Source organism: Ursus americanus, chromosome 23 (genome assembly GCF_024610735.1).
Source record: "Ursus americanus isolate L20-20 chromosome 23, mUrsAme1.1.p, whole genome shotgun sequence".
NCBI classification, from domain to species: Eukaryota; Metazoa; Chordata; class Mammalia; order Carnivora; family Ursidae; genus Ursus; species Ursus americanus.
Genome location: NC_142149.1, coordinates 40,713,633 through 40,739,223, shown reverse-complemented (window position 1 = coordinate 40,739,223; position 25,591 = coordinate 40,713,633). Strand labels below are relative to the sequence as shown.

General features: G+C 43.8%; 2 protein-coding genes across 4 annotated transcripts in view; one reads left to right on the top strand and one right to left on the bottom strand.

Annotated features, from left to right (window-relative positions):
- The window catches only part of SUPT6H (SPT6 homolog, histone chaperone and transcription elongation factor), a 31,825-nt gene extending 15,766 nt beyond the window's left edge, over positions 1–16,059 (bottom strand). The window contains exons 1-13 of one of the 2 annotated variants that reach the window (XM_045773141.2): positions 15,900–16,059; positions 6,189–6,330; positions 5,251–5,409; positions 5,078–5,154; positions 4,525–4,717; positions 4,208–4,292; positions 3,312–3,585; positions 2,828–2,929; positions 2,464–2,580; positions 1,795–1,884; positions 1,444–1,586; positions 681–829; positions 430–528 (exon numbers count right to left, since the gene is read on the bottom strand). In XM_045773141.2, the coding sequence (XP_045629097.1) occupies positions 430–528; positions 681–829; positions 1,444–1,586; positions 1,795–1,884; positions 2,464–2,580; positions 2,828–2,929; positions 3,312–3,585; positions 4,208–4,292; positions 4,525–4,717; positions 5,078–5,154; positions 5,251–5,409; positions 6,189–6,297 (1,597 nt within the window). In that variant the 5' untranslated portion in view covers positions 6,298–6,330; positions 15,900–16,059. Of the gene's footprint in view, positions 1–429; positions 529–680; positions 830–1,443; positions 1,587–1,794; positions 1,885–2,463; positions 2,581–2,827; positions 2,930–3,311; positions 3,586–4,207; positions 4,293–4,524; positions 4,718–5,077; positions 5,155–5,250; positions 5,410–6,188; positions 6,331–11,033; positions 11,168–15,899 lie in introns of those variants that run through there. The other variant, XM_087854638.1, reaches the window with a different exon arrangement.
- Positions 16,060–16,310: 251 nt separating this feature from the next.
- On the top strand, positions 16,311–25,183 carry SDF2 (stromal cell derived factor 2). 2 transcript variants are annotated; one of them, XM_045773147.2, is made up of 4 exons: positions 16,342–16,522; positions 16,780–16,940; positions 19,415–19,611; positions 24,507–25,183. In XM_045773147.2, the coding sequence occupies exons 2-4, from the start codon at positions 16,832–16,834 to the stop codon at positions 24,792–24,794; spliced, it is 594 nt and encodes a 197-aa protein (XP_045629103.1). In that variant the 5' UTR covers positions 16,342–16,522; positions 16,780–16,831; the 3' UTR covers positions 24,795–25,183. The 2 variants fall into 2 exon arrangements, with proteins under 2 accessions (XP_045629102.1, XP_045629103.1); XM_045773146.2 differs by lacking the exon at positions 16,780–16,940 and having other exon boundaries at positions 16,311–16,522.
- Positions 25,184–25,591: the final 408 nt, after the last annotated feature.

Genomic DNA, 25,591 nt, shown 5'->3' with positions numbered 1-25,591 from the left:
GAATCCAGAGCAGAAATTCTGGGCACTAGACTTTAAAAGGGTCATGAATAAGCAGGATCAGGAAGTTTACAAGGAAATAGTACAATTGCTTTTAAGCTCCTGATAGGATATTATGAGGCAGAAGAAACAAATTTTCTGTGACTCCTTGGCTCAGAACTAAGGTGGAAGTTAACAGTTTAATAAAAGAACGTCTCAAAGATAGGACAGACTCCATTCCTCCGATAATGTGAGCTTTCCATTCCTTCAGGGAGTTAGGGAAAGGCTGGACCATTACTGTGGGGGGGGTGTGGGTGCTGCAGGCCCGTGTTCAGAATTGGACTGGAGATTTGCTCAGATGTCTGTTAAGTCCTCTTCCTGCCACCAGCGACGATCAGGGAACTCCCCTGCTCACGGCTACAATACCCAGGATGCAAAGCAGCTAGCTTTTACCTAGCCCAGCGCTCTGGCAGATGGTGTACATGTCTCGGCGGGAGGCCTGCTTGAGCTCTGGGCCCCTCTGCTCCTCATCTTCTGCCTCTTCACCCTCACCTGGGAAGAAACCATGAGTTAGTGTTCTCGTCTGCAGTCACTCCCGAGGATCTGACACATGTAGAGAGAAGCCCCAGAGGGCATCCAGCCCAGGCCATCCGAGGGGATGGTGTGGCCATCAAGCCTCCTGGGTTTTCTTTTCCAGCACTCACCTTCCTCATCTCCCTCTTCCCGCACACGCTTCAGCTTCTTGCGGCTGGCCTTGGCAGCATTCTGCATCTTGGGGATATCACGACCATAATAAAGCAAGAAATGGTTGTAGACATCTTTCAGCTCATCCATTGACTGTACATCCTTAAGCCTGGAGGAAAGGGACATAAGACCTCAACAGTCACTGAGCAAGAGTATAAACCCAGTTCTGCTACAAGAGGTCCAATTCCCATGAGGCAAGATTCAACTGGAATGGGTGCCTGTATTCTTCAATGATTAGAGATACACACCACCTCCACACCATGACTTACTTGCAGCCAAGGTATATTAGAGAAGAAATATGTCAAATGGTGGTCGATGGTTATTAGAAATGGAGATGAAGTTGAAGTATCATGTCTCTAGCAAAGTCCAGAGTCCTTGAGAAGTCTGTCCCTCCCAAACCTCCAGCTTCATGACACTGGCCACTAAAGTCATCTGCTCCCTTCCCACACTCCACACTTTCTGGTTATAATTTGGTTTCCCATGTAACTTTATGTGGGAATTCTCAGATCAGCAAACATGACTGTCTTATCCTTTTAACCTTTTACAGCAATATAGATAATTAAGATGAATTTGCCTCCTAGAAATACCACTTTTGATGTGGTGACAAATTGGATTTTTAAGGGATGGGCCCTGTGCTGAGGGTTTTGTAGATTATGCTGCTCCCTGGGAGCCTGCCTTTGGTCTGAGGGCTCCCTATAATGGAATAAACCCTGTGCACGTCACCTCTCCATGTCGGTGGTATCCAGAGCTCGGATGCCATCAGCAAGGGGTTTGTCAGGGTCAGCGGAGATCTGCTCGTACTGATAAGCCTGCATCTTCTCAAATAGCCGTGTCAGGTTCTCTTTGCGGATCCTCAGTTGGGTCCACTAGGACGAGACAGGGCAGGAGTAAGGGCTGCTGTTCAGCCTTGGAGACCCGATGCTGCTCTGTTCCTTACCAGGAGACACTGGGGGAGAGCCTAACAGGCTGCAGAGATTTGGGCTGCCACCTGATATGTATAGGAGGCTTGGGCTCCGGCAGTAGAGGTGCCCAATCCACACCTCAGCCTCTTAGGGGGGCATGGATCCCTCTTACCTTTTCATCCCACTGCCACACCCTCCACAGGTCATTGATGTGCAACTCAGGCTCCACATACTCCTTACGGTAGAAAGCAATAAAAGGCACCTAGGATGGCAAGGAGACTGCAGTCAACCAGAGTGGGAAGATCTGTAAGGAGCTCCTTTGCCAGAGGGGTAAAGAGCGCTAGAAAATTCAAGAGTCGGCAGCTTGACCCCCCTCACAGGCTCATCAAGGGCACAGGCTCTCCTCCACAGGGAAGACGACGCTGCAGACAGGTAGCGCTGTTCTCCTGATCACTGGGGTCTCCTTTCGTTCTCACACTCTTGAGCCAAGGGACCATATCTGAGGATAGGAGAAGGGGGCTCCCCATCGGATAGGTAGCTCCCCTTTCTCTCATCCCCTAGATGCGTGTGTGTGTGTGTGTGTGTGTGTGTGTGTGTGTCCTTTTTTTGAGAGAGAGCGCACGCATGTATGCGTGTGGTGGGGGACTGGACAGAGGGACATGGAGATGATCTAAAGCAGGTTCCACGCCCAGTGCAGAGCCTGACGTGGGGCTCAACCACACGATCCCGAGATCAGGACGTGAGGCAAAATCAAGAGCTAGACACTCAACTGACTGAGCCACCCAGGCGCCCCCCAGCTGAATTTCTAACCAATGGGCCATTAGAGAGCTTGAGGTGCTACCTCAAAGTGTTGATTTCGCATGAAGCCCAGGGCTTCTTTAATCTTCTGAATTGTGCTGGGCCCTTTTCGACTGAAGCTGCTGGTTGGCTGCCCTCGGTCTAGGTAATCACAGCATTCCTAGAGCCGGAAGAAAAAAAGAAACAGCAATAACGCTGTTACTTGTTTTGTCTTACCACGTGTGAAACTGTTTCATGTTAAAGGATAACCTTGTCAGATGAAATCTAGAAAAATCTCTCATACACATACACACACTCATACTGTCCTGTACTAGGCACACAGACGTCTGGGGCATGGGAGGAGCAGGTCTTCATCTTGATGAAGTGGCTTCCAGTTCGTGTCAAACATAAGGATCTTTTTTGGGTACCTGCAGAGAAATGGTTGGTGTGGCAAAGGCATTCCTGTAGATCCAGTCAGCTTCTTCTTCTAGTTCATCATCTTCAGCCCCCTTAACTGGGATGGAGCGGAGCTGCGGGGGATAAGACAATAATGAGACTGACTTTATCCTGTAATGTGCTGTGGAAAACACACACACCACTTCAGGACAGAAACGTGTGCTCCATGGACACACATTTCCGGCACCCTGGAAGAGTGTTGTCCTGGCACGAAGTAGACACCTTATGTATCTGCTAAAGAAAGAGTGCCATTTTAAGAACCATAGCAGTACAAGAGCCTTCTGTAAGAGCTGGACCCCTGCACCCCCTGGTCAGATGGGGTTCCAAGCCAACTTCCTACATAGCATTCAATATCAGATTGTTGCTAGATTGTTCCTCTGCTACAACCCTTGGAGCAAGGAGGCTCAGGACAGTGATGACAGATTGGCAAAAGGACAGAAGCTGGTGCTTTCTTACCTGGAACCTCTCAGGCAGGTCAGTGGCTCGGATTTCATTGTCCTGATCCGTGAGGTGGCTGCTTTCCAGCTCGCTGGGCTCATACATCTCAAAGATGCTCCTGCGGCTCACGCGTTTCTTGGTGGTCTTCTTGGGGCGCACTCGGATCTCACCCTCAGCCTCATCATCCTCATACTCATACTCTTCCTCCAGTTCTTCATCATACTCATTGTATTTCTCAAATTCATCATAGTCAAAGTCCACACCAAAAATCTCCTGGGCTTCCTGCAGGGCCCTGCGGGTGACAGCAAGAGGCAGTTGGCCCAGGTTCTGGTGAGGGGAGAGAGATGCAGCCCATGCAGAGATCCTTTACTTGCCCCAAAGGAAACAAGGAAGATTAAGAGAAAGGTAAATTAAAAAATCATATTTACTGTGAAATAAAGGCTTAGTTAGGGAATATTTCTGAGAAAACTTTTACTTATGGAAGATAGAAAGCCCATGGTTGGTATGTGCCAGTGTCAGGGATCAAACAGCAGCAGGGCAGAAAGGTCCACATTCTGCTCAGCGGATCCATCTTTTGCTAAGGCATTACAGTATTCCCTTAGAGCAAAAGCTTTCCTGCAAAAAAATTATACCTAGAAGGCCAGTACATAAATGAATAAACACGGAGCTGCACGTGCACAGGGAGGCCGGATGCTTTCACAAGTGACTCCACCCTGAGCCCACAGCAGCCCTAAAGAGCAGAGAGCTCTCAGGGCTTCTAGGAGCTGTCCAACATTCCAGCCTAGGAAAGCTTATCTGAACCAAAAATGGGGGAGAGCTGGGATGTCCCATCTTTCAAAGAAACCTGACTTCCTCCTTCCTGACTGCGTCTACTCAGATGCCTGCATCACCACCCCATACCAGACCCCACTCACGCATCTGTGTATCCGGGAAGCTTTTTCCGCCACTTAGGTTTTTTCAGAGGCTGTCCATCATCATCCACAATGAAGTCATCAATGTCTGCACAGGGAAGGAAGGATTAGTACTCAGAGGCAGGGCATGAGCCAGGACTGCATGGCTTTAGTTCCCACTATGTGAGTGGCCAGTGAGAAGAGCAGGGAGGCTCCTGGAAATGAACTTCTGTCAAACTCTGGGGGCCTGTAGCTAAAGAATGGTTTCCCACCCTGCTCGTAGGGGCGAGGCAATCCCAACAGCCACCCAAACCCAGGCTTCCCTGCCTGAGGCCACATACCTGATTCTTCATCATCTTCCTCCTCCTCCTCTGGAGGAGCCATGGGGGCCTCCACGGCTTCCTGCCCTTCTTCCCCCTCCCCATCCTGGAATATTTCCTCTGCGATAGCCTCTTTTTCATGTTCTTCTTTGCCATATTCCTCCTCGTCGTCATCCTCATCATCTGACATTTTTTTGACACGTCGGTATTTTTGCTAGGGGTGGGAAAACCTGTCTCATCAGGGTCTGAGGGGGCTGGTACAAAGATGCTTGCTTTCTAGTCTCACTCCCACTTTCCCACCATAGTTCCGCTGACCAAGGGAGATGGCAAAGAACATGTTAAGTGATGTTCTTTCAGCACCAAGGCCCACCCTTGAAACTCCGACCAGCCTTTCTCTAACAGGCACCCAGATCTGGGATGCAAATCTAGTTTCCACGGCCCAAGGACACGGAGCAACTTCCTCTTCTCTGATGCTTCCCAAACCGTTCTGGAGAGGCCTCATCCCCCAGAAAGCTCTGAATTTCAAGGGCCTTTTCCTGCATCCCCAGGGACAGAGACAAAGAATGACACTTACTCCTCTTTTGACTTTGACACCCAAATTCTCCTCAATGAGGTCAAAATCATCATCCTCCAGGCGGTCATCAAAAGATGCTGGAGAAAACAAAGTGTTACCCATGGTGACAGGGAGGCCCCATCTCCACTGCAACTTCCACCCCAGCCTCGCTTGACTGAGGAGAGACTACTCACTGCGTTTTCTCTTCTTGTGGCCAACATCATCTTCTGAATCACCAGAGTCACTACCCTCATCCTCCTCCCCTTCATCTTCATCGTCATCATCATTGATAAAGCCTTTCAGATTGCCTTGCTCATCCTGGTCATCTAGGTTCTCCTCCTCCTCCTCCTCATCTGGAAAACATGCATGTTTGAGGCATGGAGTTTGGGTAACGAGCTGGGGTGGGGTGGGGCCATCTGCTTAACTGTGATTCTCTCTCTGCTCTAAAGCTAACGATACGGGTGCCGTGGTAACTTTTCAGCCTCATCTAAAGATGGAAAACATGGCCGCTGACTTAAAGCAGCAGCATCTGGAAAAGGATGATCTCCTTTCTATGTTCACCAACTGTCTTTAGGCAGGATTATCTTCCCAATTACCTGGGCTCTTCAAATTCATACTAGGGGCTTTAGAGCCACCAACAGTCTTTGTTTTCCTCTTAGTTTATAAATTCAGTGGCTCTATTACTTCTTTTATCCAGAATTCTTTTGCTAAAACTTACATTTACCTTTCTGTCTTTAAAGCCATTTCGTGGTTCTACTCTGCTGAGGATCCTAATGGTTGAGTTTGGCCAGAGAAATAGGAAACTGGGCCCATAAAGACCAACACTGCTAGGTCTCTAAAAGAGGAAAACATTAGGTATGTATTTATTTGTTTGTTTACTGTCTGTCCCCTCCCACTACTGTAAACTCCATGACAATAGGGTCTTTATTTTATATTTCTAGCTCTAGGCACAGTGCCTGGCATACAGCAGACAGATGCTCAGTAAGTATTTTCTATAAATTACTGAAAAGTCTCAAGCTGGTACCTCATGTGTGATAACTTCTGTGCTCAGCCTGAGCCTCTCATCAGCAAGAATCCAACTATCCAAAGCTTAGCAATAGTGGGGAGAAGCTTGAGGCTGGGGCCTCCTCACCATCATCCTCCTCTTCCACAAATTTCTTGGTGACCCGGGGCACCACTTCGCCTTCATCATTGTACTCTTCCTCTGACTCCTCGGCCTCGCTTTCCACAAAATCAGACATGGCTGCAGCTTCTCACGGCCTGCCTAAAGATGACTAGGGAAGGAAGGAAGATGGGGATAAAAAAAAAATGAGACACACGACTTTACAGAGGGCCCTTAAACCTTTCCACAAACAGCCTTTCAGCCACGTGCCACTGCTCTGCCCCCTCAGTCACCCCCACCTAGGAGCAGACAGTGAGAATCAGATGGCTTCATCGCATCCATTTGCCACTCCTCCCATGGTTACTCCTCTCCCACATGCCTTTAAAAAGACGACTGATTATGCTGGGTGGACTTCTTTCTATACAGCTGACTCCTAACAGTACAAGTTTAAGCTGCGTGGGTCCACTTACAGATTTTTTCTGATAAACACATAAAGTACTGTAAATGTATTTTCTCTTCCATGTGACTTTCTTTTTCTTTTTCTTTTTTTTTTAAAGATTTTATTTATTTATTCGACAGAGATAGAGACAGCCAGCGAGAGAGGGAACACAAGCAGGGGGAGTGGGAGAGGAAGAAGCAGGCTCACAGGGAGGAGCCTGATGTGGGGCTCGATCCCATAACACGGGGATCACGCCCTGAGCCGAAGGCAGACGCTTAACCGCTGTGCCACCCAGGCGCCCCGTGACTTTCTTTTTCTTTTAAATATTTTATTTATTTGAGAGAGACAGCGATAGTGAAAGACGGCACGAGCGGGAAAGAGGGGGAGAAGCAGACTCCCCACTGACCAGGGAGCCTGATGCGGAGCTCGATCCCAGGACCCTGGGATCACGATCTGAGCCAAAGGCAGACACTTAACCGACTGAGCCACCCAGGCGCCCCTTCCATGTGATTTTAACATTTTCTTTTCTCTAGCTTACTTTAAAAATATGGTATATAGTACATATAACATCCAAAAATGTGTTAATAGACTATTTAGGTTATGTTATGTTATTCCAGCCAACAGTAGGGTATTAGTAAAGTTTTCGGGGAGTCAGAAGTTACGTGCAGATTTTTGTGGGGGAGGCCAGTGCCCCTAACCCCTGCATTGTTCAAAGGTCCACTATATAACAAATAATTTTATCTCACTTACCATTTGGGGGCAGGAATGGGTGAATGAGGAAAGAAATTAGTGTAGGAATGATTATATAGGTAGGGATATGGTAGCAATGAGATTATATGACTTGCTTACAAGAAACTTGGGAAACAACTGCCAACTTAATGACAGGCACTTTCAGATACACTACACCTGGCTACTGACAGAGTCAAAAGGAAAATTCTTTTCAACAGATTAAAACGACATTTCATGAACTTGAGCCACTTGTGTGACTACTGGTTGGGATCATTTGGGTGGAAAAGGGGTCTCTTTAGAAACATTAGAAGCATAACTCTATTTTTACCATTTACCTCCCCAGCAAAAAAACACTTTGAAAGTGACTTCCATGGCCTACAAAATAAAGGCAACACAGTTAAATACGAAGATTGCTGGGCTTAAGAGTAGAGATCAAAATCTGGTCCCATCATCTACCAGATATACAAACTAAGCAAATTATTGAATTTGTCTGGATATCAACTTCTTCATCTGGAAAACAGGAACAGCACTACCTACCCTGTAGAGTAGCTGAGACTATAACATGACACAGGGGAAAGAACCAAGTTTACGGTTTCAAGAAACGTTAACTAAGTCTGAATTTGAATCTTGGGCCTAACTTTCCTTAGCAGTCTGTAATTTTGCACCAACCAGCCCCAACTTTGTCTTCTACTTCCCCACTTTCAGACTCATCCAGAGCCAGGAAATGGCAGAACCATAACATGGAGTTTCCTGGGCCTTGTAGGACTTTACTTATTTATTAGATTTATTTATTTATTTGAAAGAGAGAAGGAGAGGGAGAGAGAATCTCAAGCAGACTCTACACTGAACATGGAGCCCAATGCAGGGCTGGATCTCATGACCCTGAGATCAGGGCCTGAGCCAAAACCAAGAGTTGGATGCCTAAATGACTACACTACCCAGGTGCCCCACACCTCGTAGGACTTTAAAAAACAGCACACATCACACACATTGTAACATCAAGATCCTCTTCTGGAATCCTGAAGCTGGCTGCTAATAAACTCAGCATCAGTCCTTGCATTGTCCTGAGTTATGGTCTACTGTGTATGTGCCCATTTTCCACACCTAAGACCATAAGCTTCTGGATGTTAGAGGTCATATCTAATGGAAGGGCTAATAAAAACCATGAAAACATAGATGGCAACATGAGAGGCATCAGAAGGCACTTTGTGATTCTGTACCAAGTAACTTATATCCTTCTAGGTGCTCTGCACAAAATAGGAACAGCTAAATATCTGTTAAATAAATTATTTGCTTTTTCATATTGTTGCCGCCTTCCCAGGGAAAGATGGCAGTGGGATGGGAGAAGAGAGGAGGCCGGCTAACAGATACCTGAAATGATCTGAGCTCTAGAAGGAGCCTTCAGTGCTATTTTTCTGAAAATTACCCTTACTGATATCAACTGATTCCACAACCAATTAATTTAAGATTGACTGAACTCAAGGAAACAAAACTGAATGTACTGGGCTCTGGTGGAAAGGGAGGGGCAATGATGTGGTCTTATGTTCAATTTCAGGCTGAGGTTTCAGATGCCATTCAAGCTTTACTGAATGCCTGCCATGTACATACATTCTGCTAGGACCTGGGGATTGGAGGAGAAACACGATTGTTTGTTATCGAGGAGCTGACTTCTGGTAGAGGGAGAATGATATGAAAACAAATAAGGACCACAGAACAATTTTATGTATTATATGTAGAGAACAGGCACAGGAAGAGAATTAGAAACAAACCAACCCACAACACTCACACAAAACCCAAGCGAAACTAATATAGGCCTTTCCTTAAAGCAACTAAAAAAAAAGTGCCTAGAGGAACAGAAATCACACACCCACCAAGTTCCAGACACTTAAGGGATACCTATTAACCCCTATACTGTCCTAGAGTTACAGCGCACGCTCTCCATTCAACAAAGGAGATGACAGACTCTGAGACAAAGTCACTTGTTCAAGCTGATACAAACATCAACCGCCAGAGCTGAGGTCTGAGTTAAAGTGTGTCTGACTCCGAAGTCACAGCTGTATAGTTGTTTCCAATATATCAGCAGGTCTCCAAGTGTGGTCAGGGGACCACCTCCTCCCTTCTCTCATGAGTGTACAGTGGAGTTTTCCAGAAGTAATATGATGTGTAGTATCACAACACTGAATGCAAAAGCAGGTATGAAAATCCAGCTGTAGTCTATTAAGGGAGACATTAAACAGATATGGGGGTGCCTGGGTGGCTCCGTCAGTTAAGAGTCTGACTCTTGGTTTCAGCTCAGGCTGTGATCTCAGGGTGTGGGATTGAGCCCCGCATCAGGTGGAGTCTGCTTGTCCCTCTCCCTCTGCTCCCCCCACTCCTTGCACTCCTGCACACACACACTCTCTCTCAAATAAATAAAATCTTTAAAAAGATTTGGGAAAAAAAAAGTAAAACAATGTTATTTTCACTACTTATAACAGTTTTTCATAAAAAGCATTATTATTTATATTAAAATAGTGACCTTATTATTTTCCCCCAGCTTTATTGCCATATAATAGACATAAAACGCTGTGTAAGTTTAATGTGTATAATGTGATAATTTAATATACCTGTACACTGCAAAATAATTAGTTTTTTGGTGGTGTTTTATTATTGTTTCAAAATGAATTAATATACCCAATTTTAATTTATCTGGTAAACATCAAAATATAAACATTTCATAAACATCAACAGATACAACACACATAAACAAAACGTCTTTGCAATCTTGAATTATCTTTAAGAGTATAAAGGGGTCCTAAGATCAAAACGTTTGAGAGCTGCTATACCACATAGCTGTGACACGCCCCACAGGGTGGTGATACAAGTCTTGCGCTTAGACTGATGCTTTCCCCCCCCCAAGACTTGTGTCCTTGAGGTAATTTACTTTGAGTACTGAAGAAAGTGAGTATCTAAAACTGCTAATTAAATTTGGTGCTCTAATTTGAATCCTGACATCATGCCCCCCCCCCCCGCCCCAGCCCTGAACTGAGCCATTAAAAATAGATTTGGGTACAGCAGCCCCCACACATGGCTTGCTTTAATTAGGCTATCAGACCCACAAATTCAGTCTTATAAGGCCTCAACATCTTCACATTAAATGCCAGCTCCTGCAGACCAGATGCCCTCCGGTCTACTTAACAGAGAGAAACAGACAGCCTACCTGATCAAAACAACAGCTTTTTTCCATCCCGGGGGGGCAGCTGGTGCTCTGTGCTACACGCAGCTTTCCTACCATTCCCTAGGTTAGCAATACAGTACACGCTGTGCTAGAGCAGGGGGAACGCTTCCAGTCTAGCTCACTGCCAAGCCTTTCAGTTAAAAGAGGTGTGCCAGAAGCAAGCCTGACTTGCTGCAACTCGCAGGAGCTAAATGTGCGGAGGGTGCTGCAGCAGCACTGCAGGCTGAGGTTGGCGAGCAGCAGCTATTCTCGAACAAAAATGCTCTTCATTAGCGTATGATTATTCATGTATGATAGCTGAGATAAGCCCAGCAGAGTTCAGATTTTTTACTCAGTACTTATGCTCTTGAATTTTCCCACATTCAGACCGTAAGTTAATTTGCTACTGAAAACAGGTCTAGAAGGGGCACGGGTAGTGAAGGGAAGTTTCTCCAGGCAGAAGCACAGCTGCAGTACAAGACATGGCTCAAAGGGAGAGGCTGGCCGTTACCATGACATTCTCTGGAAGAGGAATGGAGCTGGGATCAGATTGCCACAGGGAGGCCCTCGGCAGTCCCTCCTCTTGAACAAGATGATGTAGGAGGAAATTAAAAGGAGACTAGAGCAAAAAAGATGTCTGTTAATTCCCTCCACTGCCAACTTCAATTAACATTTATATATTATACATATATGTAATATATAAATATATATATATATATTTTAGGCTTAAGCTCTGTGTTGGGATTTGAGTATATAAAAATGAGTAAAATATGCTTTTTATCTTGGTAGAATTCACAATCTATCTCAAAAAACTTGTAAATAAAGTTATGACAAAGCATAATGAATAACGAATACTATAGTTATGTATCAAGACTATGGGAGCAATATGAGGAGAAAGAGATGTCAGGGAATGCCTCAGAGAAGGTGATGCCTGAGTTGAGAGGAGTTAAGAGAATAACCTGGAAAAAGGAACATGAGCAAAGGCTTAGTTTTGAAAGGGCCTAGTGGTATGGGGAACAGCCCGCAAGTCTGGTGTGGAGTTTCAAATCTAAGACGTTCTGTATTTTATGAGCAAAAGCCTAGGACTACTCCAAAAGTGTTCCTAAGTGACCCAATTTGGAATTCAAAAACCTGAAAGTTTAATAAATGGAGTATTCAGAATCCACTTAAGATAATTTCTTTGAATTCAGAACTCTTTAAGAAAAATCCTAATCAAACCAAATCAAGATGTTAAAATAAAGAAAAAGTTACGGGTGCCTGACTGGCTCAGTCAGTAGAGCATGTAACTCTACTCTTGATCTCAGGGCTGTAAGTTCAAGCCCCACGTTGGATGTAGAGATTACTTAAAACAAAAGAAAACACAGAAAACGTTAACTCTACCTATCGTCATTTTAACATGCACACTATACATTTATAGAAAATAACAATCTTATGATCTTTCCTTTTTTTTTTAAGGATTTTATTTATTTGATAGAGAGAGAGAGAGAGAGAGAGAGAACAAGAGAAAGCATAGGCCGTGGGGAGAGGCTGGGGAAGAGGGAGAAGCCGACTCCCCAGAGCAGGGAGCCCGATACAGGGCTGAATCCCAGGACTCTGGGATCATGACCTGAGCCGAAGGCAGATGTTTAACCGACTGAACCACCCAGGCGCCCCTCTTAGGATCTTTACAATAACAAACTATAAAAAGCATTACTGTTAATGATGACAAATGTATAAGTAATTTAAAAATACAAGTTATCCCTGTTCTTTCCACACTTCCTTGCAGGATAAGGACAAAAGAGGAGCAGAAACAATTGAAATATGTAAACAGAATCAGAATCCCTGCAACACAGGGTGAGTGTAAGTTACTGAGTCTTGTGCCACACACAGTGGGGACTATATAGCTCCTGCCCTAGCAAAGGGGTTATCAAACCACAGAGGGCCAGATCTGCCACTGTAGCACAAAATCTGACACTGATGCTATGTAAATGAATGGGAGCTGCCTAATTTGGCCAAGGAGCTTTAATTTGTTGACCCATGATCTAGAAGTATAGGAGTAATTTAAAGAACTGGTGACCAAGGTACCATGGGAGGGGCGCCTGGGTGGCTCAGCTGTTAAGCGTCTGCCTTCGGCTCAGGGCGTGATCCCAGGGTCCTGGGATCGAGCCCCGCATCGGGCTCCCTGCTCCGCTGGAAGCCTGTTTCTTGCTCTCCCATGCTCCCTGCTTGTGTTCCCTCTCTCACTGGCTAACTCTCTGTCAAATAAATAAATAAAATCTTAAAAAAGAAAAAAAAAAGGTACCATGGGAGCCTGTAAGAGTAGACTCCACTCTGGTTTTGAGGAAGTGACTTTGAATAAAGACCATAAAACTGGAGGAATTAGCTAGGGGAGGAGCTGGCTTCTTTGGTGGTCATGCGAGGAGCGGTGGTGGTGGTGGAGAGTACTTCCAGCAGGAGGCCCAGGTTATGTGGTGACAGGGCCAGTGAGGGCCAGTTTGACTAGAGAGAGGGAACAGGGTTCATAATGAGTTGTAGAGAAGTCATAAAGATCTTGATAGGGTAAGTTAAAGATTTTGGACTCTAAAAGGTGCTGGGAAGCCCCTGTAGGGTTTTAAATCGAACCGACTTAGTTTACTTGCTAATTCAACAAAGATTTATTTAATGAGTGCCTGCTACATGTCAAGCAAGTAGAAAACAAAGTCCTTGTTCCTAGGATATCTATACTTCGGTGCAGGAGACAAACCACAAACAAAATAAGCCCTGCTCTAAGTAACAGGAAGGAAATAAATATCCTCACCTCTGAGAGGGTGAGTTTAGGCTGAGATGTCAACAATGGGTAGGAAGAGGTTCCTGGTAGAAAAGGTGGGCAAGAACTTGGCATATGGTAGGCAATGTCCTAAGGCCAGTGTGACCACAGAATGGTGAAGGCAGCAGAATGCGAGGAGGAGGAGGGTCCTGGTCAAGTGGGGCTCTGAAGGCCATGAAAACCAGCGGAGTGTTTTAAGCAGGGAGACCGGGGTGGAAATAGGGAAAACTGAGGATACCACTGCTGTAGCCCAGACAAAAGATGATGGTGGTTTGGAATAGGGTGGTAGAAGCGGACAGAGAACAGAAAACAGATTTGAAATATATTTTGGAAGAAGTGACAGGACTTAACAAAAGACTTGGGGAGGAGGGTAGTAAGGGAAAAGAATCCAAGATGATTCTCAGAGGTGTGGCTTTGGTAACCATGTGGATGACAGTACTAGTTAGTGAGATAGGGAAGATCAGGTTTGGAATGATGGGAAAACGAAAATGTTTTTTGTCATGTTAGGTTTGGGATGTCTAAGAAACATCCAAATGGAGCTATTAAACAGACATTCTGTGCATGATCCTTGAACACAGAGAAGGCAGGGCTAGAGATTTGAACTTGACAGTTGCCACCTTTCAGATGGTAATTAAAGCCACAACACTGGATCATCTAGAGGAGGTATGCAGAGAGCCCGAAATTAAACTCTGAAGGAAATTCAACATTTAGACATTAAGTAGAGAGCAAAAGTGGCTAACAAAGTTGACTGAGAAGGAGCAACCAGAAAAATGGAGATGATCCAGGAGTTAAGTGTCAATGAAACCAAGAGAAGAGAGTTTTTCTTTTCTTTTTAAAAAGATTTTATTTATTTGAGAGAGAGAGAGAGAGTGAGTGAGCATAAGCAGTGGGAGGGAGAGGGAGAGGGAGAAGCAAGACACCCCATTGAGCAGGGAGCCTGACATGGGGCTCATTCCCAGGACCTGGGATCATGTCCTGAACCGAAGGCAGACGCTTAACCGACTGAGCCACCCAGGAGCCCCAAGAGAAGAGAGTTTCAAGACAGAAGTAAACTGTGTTGCATATTCCAGGGATTGAGGAAGATAAGAACAAAGTATCCATGTGATTTGGCAATAAAGAAATCATTGGTAACCTTGACCAGAGAAACTTCAACCAAGTGGTCAGAAGAGAAACCAGACTAGTAGAGCCTGAAAAATGAATAAAATTCGAGAACATTGACACAGATAGAAATGTGGCTATGAAGGGAAATAAAGAAGTAGGATAATAGTTGGAGGGGGATGAGGGGGATAGCTTTCAGAACATAATTTGTATGTGATGGGAAAATGTTTTTATGGAGAAACAGGATTGGGTGATTGATTTTATCAGGGAATAATGGAGAGGAAGAATCCAAGGATTTTACATAGGATCCTGATCACAGCGCCATTTATTCAGACCAAGAACATAGGAGAGCAAGGGCAAATTTACTTGCCTCCAAAGGCCATTTGTTTCCAGTATACTACGTGGGCTTCCCTTCTTGCGAAGGTCTGTTGAGGGAGAACTGTGAAACGTGACAGCCTCTCTAGACCGTACCACTTCTAAACGTGATTAATCTCTTAATAAGGTTTAAACCTCTTAGGGAGTAACTACACTAATCTAATCCAGTAGCCATACAAGCCAACTAAAGAAGAATGTATTTGTACTGGCTGAAGGGACACAAGTGATGGAAAAAGGCTCTAAATTCAGGTGATGAGGGTGCAATCATACTTTTGTAATCAATACACTGAAGACTTTAGAACCAGTACTTTCCAAATAAACAGTGCAAGTAAGCTTTTTTCTAGAAGAAATTAATCAAATTCAAAACTGTTTACACTCTCCATGTTCATTAATAGCAGCAGTGTAACTCAATACTCCCTTGCTACTTCTGATATTACAGTGAATTTCCACGGATGTATTTTCAGAGAGCTTAGGCCTCCTCTGAAAGAAAAATAAGTATCATTTCTTGAAACAACCAAGAGAAACGAACTGCTCCAGCTGGTTCAAGGGACTGCCTGGAGAGAAAGGCATGAACTGGAAAATGAAGTTTTGACTCAATAGTCCGTTCTGATGTTTGTCGTAGGCGGTTGATAGATGCAGCCATCTATAAAAAGTTGTAATTTTATTTTCAACAATACGGAAAAAGATGGTATTTGGCATCGCCCTCTAGCCTGATGGCCTACTTGCTGAAAGATCTGTAGGTTTGACATCCCCAGAACAAAAAATTCAATCACCTGATCCTGACTCAGAAGCCCCAAGTCCCTTCCATTTCCAAATCCTTTGGCGTGGCCCAATTTTCACAAGCTCTCGAGAGAAGGACGGAATCCCAGGAAGCCTGTTGATACACAGGGCGCCCAATTCACGGGTTCCGGGTAGCACAGGGCTGGGAAAAGCTCTGAGACTCCAAGCAACTACTTCGGTTTCCTTCTCCTTTTCCCTTATAAAGCAGAGAAGGCCGAGGGGGCCCCCTTCTTCCCGCATACGGCTCCCCAATACCTCTTCCCTTACGGAACCAGGCCCTAAGAGCCTGGTTCCTCACCTGACCCATTCGAGGAACACGCTTTCCAGTTCGAACTTTACCTGCCTGAAGCCGGCCGCTACTCCGGTGCGCTAAGCCCCCACCGAGGAAAATGGAGTCGTAGAACCGAGACTGGGAAAGGATAGTACGAACCCACCGCACGGCCCCTCCGCCGCCACCGCCGCCGCTGCTGCTGCGTCAACGTGCTACGTCACTTCCGGCTCCCTGTCACTGGGAGTGGGCGGGCCATTTCTTGCTCTCTTCTTCCACCTAGCTCTCGGGGCTTCGTTTAGGAGGGCGCGAAAACTGGCCGAAGCGGTTCACGAAGGTAAGTGTCACAGAGACTTGGGAACAGAGCTTGGGGATCGGAAGCGTCAGGACTAACGGCTTCCTCAGGCCGCTCTAGCCAAAGGAACCATAAAGATTAGACTCGGGCGTCCTCATTTCCTCCTCTCTGTGGTTCAGCCGCAGCTTCCGGTTCCGGGGAGGGGCCGAGTTTCCTTCGAAGAGCTGGGTCTCTGCGCTACAGCTAGGATGGCTGTAGTGTCGCTACTGTTGTTGGGGGGTTTGTGGAGTGCTGTGGGAGCGTCCAATCTGGCTGTCGTTACATGCGGTTCTGTGGTGAAGCTACTCAATACGCGCCACAACGTGCGACTGCACTCACACGACGTGCGCTATGGGTCAGGTACTGCCACCCGGGTTCGGGTGGGCTGGGAGGGCCTGGTAGGCTCCGGAGGGGGCGGGGCCAAGAGAAAATCTGAGGGGTGTGGTCTGGGAAGGTTAGGGGAGCCCGGGGGAGGTTCCTGAGTTCTAGAGGCGGAGAATTGGGCATAATACCAGCTTCTATCTGGTAAGCTACGTATCGGGCACATTTACGCATATACTTTTTTGGATCTATAACATTCCTACGAGGTAGAGATGATTGTTATCCTCATTTTACAGATGAGGAAACAAACTCAGATAAATCGCATGCTCAGAGCCTTGCAGCTAGTGAATGACAGAGACGGGGTTCGAACCAAATCTGTCCAGTTTCAAAGCCTGCTTTCAGCTACTCCAGGCTGGCACTACTCAGTGCGGGAGAGACAGACATGTAGAAAATTACAGTAAGTGCTGTACCTCTGAAGTCTTGAACTCCAAGACCTCACTCTTTGACTATATCTTTCTGTTCTAGCTGTTTTGCATCTTACACTTGCTCTTCAGCCCTTTTCCTTTGGCCTCTTTTTTCTCAAACTTTACCCTTCTTGTGAAGAATTTAAAGCACTCATTGGAATGGGAGAGGAAACCGTTTAGAGATGGCTTTTTAAGATAGGAAATTGGTTTGGGTTAATTTATAATTTAGTAATTGTGGATTCATTCGTTCAGTATAGATTTAACAAAATCTTACTACATCCCTAATATTCTAGGTACAGGAGATAGAATAGTGAGCCAGTCACCAAGTTACAGGAAAACAAAAACTGACAAAAAAAAGAGAAAAAAGTTCAGTTAGTGAGATGTGCGATGCATCTAAGATGATTGTTAGATTTCCCTCTTGGATGACTGATGATGCTATTAGTTAAGAGAGGATGGGGGCTAGTCTGTGATTCGTGATTCTCAAAATGTGTCTGACTAGTTAGACTAGGAAAGGACTGAGTTGTCATTGTTGGGATGTTTTATAATCCTAGCAGCCATTCGGTGAACACTTGCTACGTGTCCAGCTCGCTACTTTTTAATTTGATCTAGTTTCCTAGTTTGGTTCTACTAAATCAGAATGTGGGAGAGAGGGCTGACAGTAGAAATCTGTAGATTTGAAAAATTCTTCAGGTGCTTCTAATGGCAGCCAGATTTGAGAACCAGATTAAGTCTGTGCTGAGCCTGAGGTGGAGTTAAGTACAACATCATTGCTCTGGGTGGGGGTTAAAGATATGGGGAGAGTGAGATTGCCCAGGATGCACTGTAGTTCTCAATCTGGCATCGATTGAATCACTTGAAAAACCTTTTGAAACATGTAAAATGCTTTTGTTCTGATCTCCAATAAGTATTTAAGGATGGATAAGGATAGAACTCTTGGTAATCCCAAGGTTTAAGGGTGGGAGAGGAGACTACAGCCATTTCCACCCTGAATGCACTCTATCCTGTCGGATTTTGAACGATGGGAGAGGAAGTGGAGGGTTGAACAGAACGTGAAAAATTAGAAGACACAAAGTGTAGAGCGTGATTTAGTGAAGCATGGCAATGACCCAGGACCAAGAGAGCTGTAAGGCAATAACCAGAAGTAAGGAGGGAGGCTTGGTTTGCCTTTTTTTTTTTTTTTTTTAAGATGTTACAGAGTCATTGTGAGCTGAGTGAAAGAGGCAATAGAGAGAAGCTGGTAGTTTGTCCTCAAACATTCACCCAGATACCTGTGTTGCAAGGTGTAATGTGTTAAGTGCTAAAAGGTGAGTGTTATCAAGAGGCTGTCAGGCGGGGTCAGGGGACTGAAAGCAAAGCTAGGAGGAACAGGCGAGAGTAACTATGAAAGTGTCTTGAGTGCCTTTAAAGAATTGAGTAGTTGGTGAAGGCAAAGGGAAGAGAATATCCCCGGAGTTTATGTGAGAGAGTGGTCTCTGATGCAGCTTGACAGAAAATAAAGTTTCTTGGGAGGCCATGTGGTAGAGTGGTGAAGAGTGTGAGTTCTAGAGTTGGGCCATCTAAGTTCAAACCCCAGCACTGTGTCTTAGTGCTCTGTGACCTGGGGTGTACTATTCAGCCTTTCTGAGACTCCACTGTAAATTGCGGGTGATAATAACAATAATACCTACCTTAGAGAATATATTGCATGTATCAAATAAGAATATTTGGGCAAAAGGTTTGGATTGGTATCTGACATTTAGAAAGTGCTCAGCACACATTAGCTGGCTAGCAATTATTATTTGTATATTTTCCTTTTTCTTTTAAAGTCTGTAGCTTTGTGTTTAACCTGGTACCTTTTAACCAGAATTATATCTCTTTAGGCAGTATTAACCAAATTTAGAGGATTTATGAATAGTTTTATAACATATTGATCACTCACGGGGAATTCGGGAGCTGCAGTGATTGGTTGGATTAAAGTTGACAGCAAAAGCTGGTCTCCTTTTTATTGTGAAATGTGACAGAAGTTTTGATTGTAATACGTAGTAAACATTTAATAATATTAACCATGTTTCAATTGTGTGACATACTAGGGGCTATCCAGGTTATTGTATATAGGTACGTAATACTTGTGTATATATATACACTGATATATACTAGGGGCTATCTAGGTTATTGCGTGTAGGTACATAATACTTGTTTCTCAAAAAAATGAACGTAAGTTATTTTATTTAGTGCCCTTTGGTGCAAATTCTTAAGCGTTTTCTGATATCATACATTTAAGTATAACATAACAGACAATAGTACTATATAAACTTATTTAGTATTTTTCATGTATTTTTTTAATGTCGTAGACGAAGAAATATTAGGCATAGGGTTTCCTCTCCACTCCTCCAAACCTGTTTTATAATATAGGGCACATTACTGGCCTTAGGAAAGAGAGGGATTAGGTTGAGCTCACTCTCTTTTCTTTTTTTTTTTTGGACTGCAGGTAGTGGGCAGCAGTCAGTGACAGGTGTAACCTCTGTGGACGACAGCAATAGTTACTGGAGGATACGGGGGAAGACCGCTACAGTGTGTGAGAGGGGAACCCCCATCAAATGTGGCCAACCCATCCGGCTGACACATGTCAACACTGGCCGAAACCTCCATAGTCACCACTTCACCTCACCTCTTTCTGGAAACCAGGTGAGATGGGATCCTGTGGCTCACTGGTTCCTTGTGCATTACTCAGTTGAGTTGTCTGATATCTTCGTTCTTAGCCCTTTCTTTTCTATGCGTAGTTCTTTTTGTGCAGACCTGGAGAATGGGCTTTGTCTTGTAAGTGTGAAGGAAATTGTTTCTGGTCAAAATAGAGACTTTACATGTTGATGAAATCAAGAAATGAGAAAAGACACAATAGGTATATTTAGCATATCATAAGTCATCTTGATAAATTCTGCAGTAAAGAGACCCAGTGTTGACACATGGAAAGAGCTCAGCATCACTAATCATCAGGGAAACGCGAATCAAAACCATGGTACGATATCACCTTATACCTGACGGAATGGCTGTAATCAAAAAACAAGAAATAACAAGTGTTGGCGAGGATGTGGAGAAAAGGGAACCTTCATACACTGTTGGTGGGAATGCAAACTGGTGCAGCCACTTTGGAAAACAGTATGGAGGTTCCTCAAAAAATTAAAAGTAGAAATATCATATGATCCCGTAATTCCACTATTGTGTATTACCTAAAGAAAATAAAAACACTAATTTGGAAAGACATGTGCACCCCTGTGTTTATTGCAGCATTATATACAATAGCCAAGATATGGAAGCAAACCAAGTGTACATCAGTAAATGAATGAGTGAAGAAGATATGGTGTACATACATACACAATAGAATATTATTCAGCCATAAGAAGAATGAGATCTTGCCTTGCGACAACGTGGATGGACCTAAAGTGTATTAGGCAAAATAAAATAAATCAGAGAAGGACAGATATCATATGATTTCATTTCATCCCATTTCATGTGGAATATAAGAAAACAAATGAACAAACAAAAAGAATCAGACCTATAAATGCAGAGAATAAACTGATGGTTGTCAGAGAGGAAAGGGGTGGGGAGATGGACAGAAAGGGGTGGAGGGGGGGCCTGGGTGACTCAGTCGTTGGGCATCTGCCTTCGGCTTGGGTTGTGATCCCAGGATTCTGGGATCAAGCCCTGCGTCGGGCTACCTGCTTGTGTTCCTTCTCTCTCTGTGTCTCCCTATGTCAAATAAATAAATAAAATCTTTAAAAAAAAAAAAAGAAAAAAAGAAGGGGAATGGGAGATAACAGGCTTCCAGTTATGGGATGAAATGGAATGAATAAGTCACAGGGATAAAATAGGGAATATAGTCAGTGATATTGTAAAAGTGTATGATGACCAGTGAGTGTAGCATAACATATAGACTTGTTGAATCACTATGTTGCACACCTGAAACTGGTACAATTGTGTGTCAACTATATTCAAATAGAAAAAACAACTTTTTCCAAACTTCGAATAAAAATTATTTTAAATGATACGAACTAACCACATTAGGAAAATGAAGTATTATGCCATTTTTTAATTTTTATTTTTTAACTAATTTTTTGAAGTAAGCTCTGTGCCCAGTGTGAGGCTTGAATCACTGCCCTGAGATCAAGAGTTGCATGCTCTACATACTGAGCCAGCCAGGCACCCTAGTATTGTGCCATTTTGTTTAAGCCTTGAACTTTTTAGGGGATATGAACCCCTTAATGAGTGCTTCCCTCCCACCCCCACTGCACATAGTTTTTCCTGTTAGCGTCTTAACATTAGTATGGTAAATTTCCTACAGTTTATAAAGCAGTAAGTGTACATTGTTATCAGCTAAAGTCCATAGTTAATTTTGATTTCCTTGGTTTTTAGCTACTGTACTTTTTCTGTTCCAGGAGCCCATCCAGGGTACCACATTACGTTTAGTTGTCATGTCTCCTCAGACTCCTCTGAGGTGTGACAGTTTCTCAAATTCTTGTGTTTTTTTTTTGTTTTTTTGTTTTTGTTTTCAAATTCTTATTTTTGATGACCTTGACAGTTTTGAGAAATGCTGGTCAAGTATACTGTAGGGTGCTCCTCTATTGGAATTTGTTTGATGTTTTTGTCATGATTAGATCAGACTTAGGAAGGTTTTTAGGAGAAAGGCCACAGGGGTAAAGTGCCATTTTTTATCACATTGTGTCACAGGTACATACTATCTACATGATTTATGACTGTTGAAATAGTGTTTTTGATGTTTCTCCTATAAAGTTATTCTTTTCATCCGCCCCCCACCTTTCTATGTTGTGCTTCTGGAACGAAGTCACTATGCACGGCCCACACTCAAGGAATGGGGAATTATTCTCCCCCTCCTTTCGATAGAGTAGCTAAAAAATTTATTTGAAATTCTTCTGCATGGGTATTTGTCTCTTATTTATTTAGTCATTTATTTATATCAGTATGGACTCATGAATATTTTATACTTCGCGCTATAATCCCATACCACTGCCTTTATTTTGTTGTTCGAATTGTTCCAACTTTGGCCATTGGGAGCTCTTTTACTTGTCTCCTATGTCCTTTCGACATACTCCCATTTTTGTGTGTGTGTGTGTGTGTGTGTGTGTGTGTGTGTGTGTGTGTGTGTGTTTTAACCCTTTCTTTCTCTCTGGCACTAAAAGATATTCTAGGCTCATCTTGTGTATTTCTTGCCCCAATCCTAGAATCAGCTGTTTCTCCAAGGAGTTCTGTTTCCTTTTATTGGAGAATGATATTAGAAACCATGATCTTAGCCTTTACGTGCGCTTGTTGCTACTGGCGTGTTGTCTCTTTTAGGCCTTCTCACCTGACAGAGCAAAGAAGCATGTGTATGTGTATATAGACATATATATAAATGTTTTTATGTATAAACGTGTGTCTGGATTATGTTAAACATGATTTCCTATTGATGTTTCCAACTATAATCCATTACCATTTAGATGATTCTAGCCTCCTCCCTTTACTTATTTCTAAGTTTCCACACAGATATCTGGTTCCCACCACTGTCATCCACTTACTTGTTCAGTTCCATATACAAGTATAGTAGAATTGTGGGACACCTGGGTGGCTTGGTCAGTTAAATGACTTTTTTTTTTTTTAAAGAAATTTATTTGAGAGAGAGAGAAAGAGCATGAGTGGGGGGTGGGGCAGAGGGAGAGGGAGAAGCAGACTACCTGCTGAGCATGGAGCCTGATACAGGGCTTGATACCAGGACCCCAAGATCAAGACCCGATCCAAAGTCAGATGCTTTCTCTTTTCTTTTTTTTCCTTTTTTTTTTTTTTAAGATTTTATTTATTTATTTGACAGAGAGCGCACAAGCAGTGGGAGCAGCAGGCAGAGGGAGAGGGAAAAGCAGGCTCCCCGCTGAGCAGGGAGCCTGATGCGGGGCTTGATCCCAGGACCCTGGGATCATGACCTGAGCCGAAGGCAGATGCTTAACCGACTGAGCCACCCAGGTACCTGTGAAGTCAGACGCTTAACTGACAGCCACTCAGGTGCCCCAAGTGTCTGACTCTTTTTTTTTTTTTTTTAAGATTTTATTTATTTATTTGACAGAGACAGCCAGCAAGAGAGGGAACACAAGCAGGGGGAGTGGGAGAGGAAGAAGCAGGCTACTTGCGGAGGAGCCTGATGTGGGGCTCGATCCCAGAATGCTGGGATAAGCCCTAAGCCGAAGGCAGACGCTTAACGACTGTGCCACCCAGGCCCCCCCCCCCCCCCAGTGTCTGTCTCTTGATCTCACCTCAGGCCTTGATCTCAGGGTCATGAGTTCAAGCCCCAAGTTAGGCTCCATGCTGGGCATAGAGCCTACTTAAAAAAAAAAAAAAAAATCCATAGCAACAGACAAATACACAATCAACAAAAAGTTGCACTCAAAACATTACAAGTATAGTAGATTTGTTAATTATGTACAGTTCCTTTTGCCTTTAGTCTTACAGATTGTATTTCCACATGATGCTTTTAATTATCTAAAGTTATATAGCTTAGGATGTATTTAATATTTCTGAAAGAATAAGTAACTTTTTAATGACTTTCCACCTTTTTTTTTTAAAGGTTTTTTTATTTGTCAGAGAACACAAGCAGGGGGAGCGGCGGGCAGAGGGAGAGGGAGAAGCAGGCTCTCCACTGAGCAAGGGGCCTGATGTGGGACTTGATTACAGGACCCTGGGATCATGACGTGAGCCAAAGGCAGATACTTAACCAACTGAACCATGCAGGCATCCCATTAACTTTTGTATTGCAATAGAAACTCTGAATATTTGGCCTTAAGGGGATTAGAAAAGAAGTGAAAGAACTCTGCTGTAATTTACTCTATTTCATTTAGTTTTCACAATTAATTCTGTAAGGTGATACTGTCATGAGTTTTTAGAGGAGAAAATGAAGGGGTTATACAGGAAGGAATGGAAAAGAGAGGAGATTCAAGGTCTGCCAGTCTCCAGAGCCCATCCCCCCCTTTCGACTTGTGTTGCTCACGGGGTGGCTTAAAAGGTAGTTAAGGGAATGAGGCAGGACTATTTAAAGTCAAATAACAAGAGAAAGGCTAGAATAGAAAATATAAGGCAAATACAGGATTACTTGCAAAGTAAATGTTTGGAACATAATCCTTGGGCAACTGATTTCATGTCCTTTGTCTTTTTATCTTTTTCACAGTTTATTTTTTTAATCTTTGTTTTTAAAAAAATTTTCCCCACAGTTTATTTTTAAACAACACTGGTGGGGGAATGGGATAGGCTGGTGATGGGTAGTAAGGAGGGCACGTATTGCATGGTGCACTGGGTGTTATACGCAACTAATGAATCATGGAACTTCACATCAAAAACTAGGGATGTACTGTATGGTGACCAACATAATATAATAAAAAATACTGTTATAAAAAAATAAAATAAAAGGAACTAAGGAAAAAAAACAACACTGGAAAGCCTCTTATTTTTTACTTTTGGGTAGCCTTATTTTTCTTCCCGTTTCCCTCTCCCTTCCAAGCCTGTCTGTCAGTCATGCTGATATTGCTATCGTTTGTGTCTTTCAGGAAGTGAGTGCTTTTGGTGAGGAAGGTGAAGGCGATTATCTGGATGACTGGACGGTGCTCTGCAATGGGCCCTACTGGGTGAGGGATGGTGAGGTGCGGTTCAAGCATTCTTACACTGAAGTTCTGCTGTCTGTCACAGGAGAACAATATGGTCGACCCATTAGTGGGCAAAAGGAGGTACATGGCATGGCCCAGCCAAGCCAGAACAACTACTGGAAAGCCATGGAAGGCATCTTCATGAAGCCCAGTGAGTTGTTAAAGGCAGAAGCTCATCACGCAGAGCTGTGAGTCCAGAACCTGTGAGCCACTGTCACCGCACAGTGTTCATGACATCTGCAGCTGCTCCACCTTGGGATCCCTGCCACAGGTTCCCTGGGCAGTGGCCATGTCACCACTGAGATGAAGATGCATGACAAGAAACAGTGGCTGTGTTTGGAAGCTTCAGCCCTTCACTCTTGAATTGGTGGTTCTCCCAGACTTCGGGTCAGTTCTTTCTGAGTACAGGACTTGCTGGTGAAGGAGCAGATATTTTTATTCATATTGATAAAACAGAAACAGGGAGATATCCCTCCTAGTTGGGAAATTTTTACTCATCAGAAGCTTGACATCATGGATTATTGATGTGTGACTTTTCTCCTTCCTTTCTCCAAAATGATAAAGAATTTCATTATTAGTCACCAGTGTTGTCATTTATTAGGTGTGCTATTTCATAATCTGATTGATCCTGGAGTCTGACACGAGTCACTGCAATCACTCTAGAGATGCTGGTGGCCTTTGGTGTGGGCCCTTTTAAGAGCCTTACTTGCATCCAAACTTTTTCTGTTTTCACTTCCCTCCTAACACCTCACTTTTACTAGATTTTTAACTAATTATGGCTAAAGATTCTCAAGGAATTCAGCTTAATAAATAGTGAAATTTTTACTCTGGATCTGTTACTGCAGTTGAGAAAAAAGAGTAAGGGTAGAAAGAGGAACCAATATTCACTGTCTGCTAAATACTAGATACTGTATTATAGCTCTTACCTCCTTTAATCTTCACAGATGTAGGGTAGGTATTACAGTATTACCAATGCAGAACATGAAGGT

Bases quoted from the DNA above. Each gene is read 5' to 3' on its own strand.
- SDF2 (XM_045773146.2), top strand. From the start codon at position 16,372: ATGGCTGTAGTGTCGCTACTGTTGTTGGGGGGTTTGTGGAGTGCTGTG. The intron at 16,523-19,414 runs GTACTGCCACCC...TTTGGACTGCAG, and splicing joins CGACGTGCGCTATGGGTCAG to GTAGTGGGCAGCAGTCAGTG. The intron at 19,612-24,506 runs GTGAGATGGGAT...TGTGTCTTTCAG, and splicing joins CACCTCTTTCTGGAAACCAG to GAAGTGAGTGCTTTTGGTGA.